The 5,893-nt window shown below is 34.5% G+C and overlaps 1 protein-coding gene across 4 annotated transcripts in view; it reads right to left on the bottom strand.

Annotated features, from left to right (window-relative positions):
* wacb (WW domain containing adaptor with coiled-coil b) overlaps positions 1–3,209 on the bottom strand; it is a 19,560-nt gene extending 16,351 nt beyond the window's left edge. Inside the window, exons 1-3 of one of the 4 annotated variants that reach the window (XM_048163000.1) lie at positions 2,716–3,209; positions 2,474–2,507; positions 1,626–1,818 (exon numbers count right to left, since the gene is read on the bottom strand). In XM_048163000.1, the coding sequence (XP_048018957.1) occupies positions 1,626–1,818; positions 2,474–2,507; positions 2,716–2,756 (268 nt within the window). In that variant the 5' untranslated portion in view covers positions 2,757–3,209. Of the gene's footprint in view, positions 1–1,625; positions 1,819–2,080; positions 2,228–2,473; positions 2,508–2,715 lie in introns of those variants that run through there. The other 3 variants (XM_048162999.1, XM_048163001.1, XM_048163002.1) reach the window with 3 other exon arrangements.
* Between the last annotated feature and the right edge of the window lie 2,684 nt (positions 3,210–5,893).

Here is a 5,893-nt window from a genome sequence, read left to right as displayed (position 1 = left end):
TATAAGCCGTTTGTGAAACCGGGAGTTTATCATATGATGTAAATATTAGACAAAAACTCACACAATGGCATTTTTTTTGCCCCTTATCTATAAGTTTAGGGACATTCTAACTACATTCTATAGGCTTCATTACGCAGTGAGTTGTTGCCCTGCATTATATTTGTCATCAATCAACTATATGAAACGTCAGATGACCTACATAGGTCTAGGGCGAGGCAAGTGCGTTAAATATATGAGCACTATCACACAAGTAGCTGTGCAATATGGCTGTTGGATGAGGGTGAGAACTGGATGCATGGAAACATAGACTCAAGACAGAATGAGCTGGTTTCCACTGATGTCCTAATTGTTGATCACTGCATATATAGTCTTAGACATTGTGTTTTTTTACATTTTGGTCCAATTGTGACAAAAAAAAAAAAAGTTAATTAATTCTCACTAGCCCTTAAGCCAAATCTGTTAGCTCTGGAACAAGTAATAGATTAATAAGACCAAAGATTGCACGTTTGATATACCCAAAACAAATTATGCCTCATGGTTAAACACTATCTACATAAGAGTCAGTGGCAAATTCCTGAAAGACTGAGATGAAGCCGTTTTCTGCAGGTACATGAGCACTGAACGGTCGCTGACCGACTGGAGCTCGCATCTCCGAAAGCGTCCAAACAAATTTTCAAATAGGCGCTATGTTTATATATAAATCTCATATTTGGGGTCTAAACAACTATATTCTCGCCTAAAAAAACAAACAAAACAAAACTTAAAACTACATCCCTTACAGTAGTACCTATAAAAATATGGTGGGTTTGCTCGTCCGCCATGACACTTGCTGTGAGAATCCTGACAGTGGAGTCAATGGATTCAAATGATGAAACTGTTCCAGTGGCAATACTAGTAGAACATTGCATAGCTGGAAAGACCTCTCAGCCACTCAGATATATCTTACATAATGAATCAACACAAACAGTTCTGATTTATATAAATAGCAAAAAAGAAAGCAGACGCTGTTTTCTTACTTATTTATTTAAATCAAAACTGTTTGTTACAGCCTCAACTACAACTACAGTGTTTGAGGGTCAAAGTAGACGCTATTCACAGGCAGCTAATGAAAACCATAGACTAGTATTAGACAAATTAGTTACAAACCTACATTTTTACACAAAACGACTCGTTTTAAGCACTTCAGAATCGGTTCTTTCTTTTGGGAGACAATAACTCCATTTATTGTACTCTTTGAAGCTTTGCAGACCTTTTACATTAACAAAGAGCTATATTGCACACTGCATAAAGGTACACAAAGTTAATATCCGAAAAGGCATAATGGGGGGACTTTAAGTTTATAATAAGCACCAACTGATAACTGTACATTATATTTCCCCATATAATCCACTTAATAAATAAGTGGGTTATATGTGGAATTTATTTTTTTTATTATTATTAAAAAATAAATATGATTCCCTATATAACCAACTTAAATATTAAGTGAATTATATGGGGATTATTTTATTATTATTATTATTATTATTATAAACTTTATAGAATTTTACGGTTCTAGGGAATTAAGAACAACCTGCAAATGACATTAACTATATGCATACGGAGCCACTCTTCGCTCATGTTCTTACCGCTGTCCCTCTCACGAGGCCGGTAAACGTGGAGTGATTTCGTTTGACTGTGCCCTGTTCCGTCACTGTGCTTGTTGTCTGGACTGTCTGATCGCCGCAGCATTTTAGTTGGTGGTGTGGAATCTGACGAGTCTCGCATCTTGTCATGGCGATGGTCATTTGCAGAGTGACTCTTTGACTGATATTTGACAGGCTGGAAAATACAATGCATAAGAAAAGGACAAACAACCTTTTTACAAAGACCACTGAACTTTTATTATTGAGGAGAAAAGCAGGTGTAAATTATTTTAATATTATTACTAAATAACTAAATTAACTCTTGGAAATTATTTTACTACAAATGTTATTAAAGAAAACCTGGTGCTTATGAAAGAAACACAAATAGGATGTTCATTAACCAAAACTAGACAGTGATCCAGATGATCTGCACTCTTATCTGTGTTTGTTAAGCTCACCAAGTCAATTCACAATAAAACGTAATACTGTATCTGATAAGACCTAAAAGTAAATGAGAATTATGAGCTATTATCCATTGGTTGTGAATCCAGCAATTAGGTTAGCTGACTACAAAACAAGCTAGCAAACTGAGACGGAAGCTCTCCAATCAGACTCTTTATAAGCTAGTAGTCCATTTAATCTATAGAGTAATTTGCCTAATACAGATAATTGAACGCGATTACCTACAAAAGTATGACGTGTAATGTATATCATAGTTTCAGTTAGCAAGCAGGAACTAGGCCTGTGAGCACTAATGTTATGCTAAAGCCGGCTAATCCAATTTTGACACTATTTCGGCTTCTCTGCCAAATATATAACTACTTTCAAAGATAAAATACTTATTTGTGTACCTGGTAGGATTGAGGATCTCTTCGATCATTACACCTGTGAAAGACAAAAAAGTTAATATAGTCAGAAACGCGCTCTGCTAGCCAGCTACAATGCTAACGTAAAGAAATAAAAACAACTCGCTATCAAAGGTAAAACAAAAACAAAAACTACTTTGAATCAATTTCCTCAATATGATACGCAGTTAGTCTAGGCTTTAAAATAATAGCTGAAGGGTGTAAACTGGAGGTAAATGTCTGTTTACCCATCATTGAGTCTGGATGGATTCGTTGCATGCATTACCATTAATGCTGCAATGATGTGGAAGTGAAGTGTTACTACTGAAGCAGTTCTGTTGAACTACAGCTCTCTTTACTGCTACTGTCTGCAAACACACACTGTTATATCGGTAAAAGTAGCTCTGCTGCAGTGCTGCTTCGCTATTCGGGAAAGAGCTGACGGTCCATCGCTTCGTTTTGCTCGCGACTGCGCCCTGCAAGTGCACGAGCAGATCAGCACGCGACGTGCACGAGCAAATGACTGCAACCTGTGCTCGCGAACCGACAAACGTGAAATATTTGCTAAAACTATTTAAATATAACCAAAAGAAATGAAAACAATTGATATAAGTACAAATCCAATTAAATTAAGTAACTTTTTTTATGTATTTGAATTTCTCCATAGATAGGCTACAATTTTCAATAGTTACAGAAAACAATATATATGACGCCATTCCATCTGTCGAAGTATAGGACTTCCTGATGAAAACAAACTTGTCTGAGTAGGCCTACGCTCTACTGGCTACAACGGGGCTAAAGGTGCATTTGATTTTATTTTCCTCTTAACCACTAGATGGCACGAAAACCCAACGCAGCACTTTCCTATGGGATGAAATTAGACTCAAAATGATTTACGAATGCATGCACAATTATCCATGAACTTGATAAAGTAAATGTTGAAGAGATGTTTTAGCTATCCACAACCAAATACCTTTCAACTTGCGTTTGCAAAATTCAGAATTAAATGAATGTGCAGTAACTGTAATACATTTTGGTCATGCCTTTTCATTACTCAAAAACAATTTTTATGTCGGTAACTTATCTGTGTTCTACTTGTTAATAGTCACCAAATGTTTTTACAAGCAATGTTAGACTCACAATATTGATTGAAACATCAGAAGTCAAATATTACATCTGCCCCCACATACAGGGGTAACAGCATACACTACCAATCAAAAGTTTTTGAACGTTAAGATTTTTTTTTATGTTTTTTTTTTTTTTTTTTTTTTTTTTTGGAGGGGGTGGGGGGGGGGGTGGGATGGGGGTTAAGTCTCTTCTGCTCACCAAGGCTTCATTTATTTGATCCAAAAACAGTAATATTGTGAAATATTTTTACTATTTAAAACAGGGGTGGGGAATGTTGATTCTAGAGGGCCATTGTTCTGCAGAGTTTAGCTCCATCCATGAAAAAAACACTCACCTGCCTGTAACTTTAGTAATCCTGAAGACCTTGATTAGTTTCAGGTGTGTTTAATTAGGGTTGGAGCTGAACTCTGCAGGACAATGGCCCTCCAGGATCAGCGCTCCCCACCCCTGATTTAAAATATCTGTCTTCTTGAATATATTTTAAAAAGCATTTTATTATTGTGTTGGCAAAGCTACATTTTCAGCATCATACTCCAGTCTTCAGTGTCACAGTCTTCAGAAATCATTCTAATATGCCGATTTGCTGCTCAAGAAACATTATTATCAATGTTGAAAACAGTTGTGTACATTTTTTTCAGGATTATTTGATGAATAGAAAGTTAAAAAGAACAGCATTTATCTGAAATATAAAGCTTTTGCAACACTACAAATGTCTATACTGCCACTTCTGATAAATTTAATGCAACCTTGCTGAATAAAAGTATGAATTTCTTTCATTTCTTTCCAAAAAAAAAAAAAAAAAAAAACTCTTATTGACCCCAAACCTTTGAATGGTAGTGATAATGTTACAAAAGCTTTCTATTTTCTTTTTTCTATAGCTTTCTGTGATAATTTTCTATAGCTTTCAATGATAATCCTTGAAATTACCAAATATACTGTGAAACAAATGCCTTGTTCATGTATTTCAGTTTTGTTAAATGTAATTTGAAGAAAAAAAAAAAGAAAAAGAAAAGAAAGAAAAAAAAAAGTAAAGTATATTTGGGGTAAAAGGCACCCCCCTACTGTCAGGGTTAAAGGTACAATAATTATGTGATAATATATAGTATTGCTGACCTTTCCAGTCATTGACATAAGGGTATTCACTAATCTCAATATTTATAGACTAATGATCATCATATTTAACCATAATATTTGAAAAATACTGTATTAATCATATGATAGGCTATAATAAATAACATTATTTTTTTTTAAATAATATCACCCCTGTTCTACCATAAAAATGTGAAACTGCAAGAAAATATCTAGTTAAAAATGCAAAGATGTAGTCAACAAAACGTAATAATATCAATTTTACACGAATATTAACATTTGCACAATTTTTACTAAAATACATAGATTGAGAAGGGGGACTATGTGGAGGGGGCCCAGAGGCCAGGAACAAGATTTCTACTCCCAACAAAACCTCCCAAACCCATTTAAGGGTTTTAATTTAATTGATGTCTAACAAATAAAAAATGATAGAATAGAGTAAAAAGATATAATACATATAAACAAATGATAAAGCTATGTTGAATATTACATCCCTTTCTACAAAAGCACTTTTTGTAAATGATATAATCACAGATCATAACCTAGACGTGCTCTGTTTGACAGAAACCTGGCTAAAGCCAGATAATTACATTGCTTTAAATTAGTCTACCCCCCAAGATTACTGTTATAAACATGAGCCTCGTCTGAACAGCAAAGGGAGAGGTGTTGCAGCAATTTATAGTAACATTTTCAGTATTACTCAGAGGTCTGGTTTTAAGTATAATTCTTTTAAAGTGATGGTGCTTTATGTAACATTATCTAGTGTACCTGATAAATCCCATTTGATATTTGTACTGGCTACTATATACAGGCCACCAGGGCACCACACAGACTTTATTAAAGAATTTGATGATTTCCTATTAGAGTTAGTACTGTCTGCAGATAAAGTCTTAATTGTTGGTGATTTAAATATCCATAATGAAAAAGACACATTGGGATTGGCAGTTAAAGTTAATTGATTGGAGTTAAACAACAAGTGTCAGGACCCTTTTTATTGTCGTAATCATACTTTAGATTTAAAATTGACACATCGATGTTGATGCTGTTGAAATTTTGCAGCAGAGTGATTACATTTCAGATCATTATCTAGTCTTGTGTATACTACACCAACTCCTTGTTACAAATATGGTAGAACTATCACTTCTACCACTGAAGATTGCTTTATAAATAATCTTCCTGACTTGTCTAAACTCCTAAGCATACTAAGTA

Source organism: Megalobrama amblycephala, linkage group LG17 (genome assembly GCF_018812025.1).
Source record: "Megalobrama amblycephala isolate DHTTF-2021 linkage group LG17, ASM1881202v1, whole genome shotgun sequence".
Classification (NCBI taxonomy): Eukaryota; Metazoa; Chordata; class Actinopteri; order Cypriniformes; family Xenocyprididae; genus Megalobrama; species Megalobrama amblycephala.
This window is presented reverse-complemented; position numbering and strand designations above follow the sequence as displayed.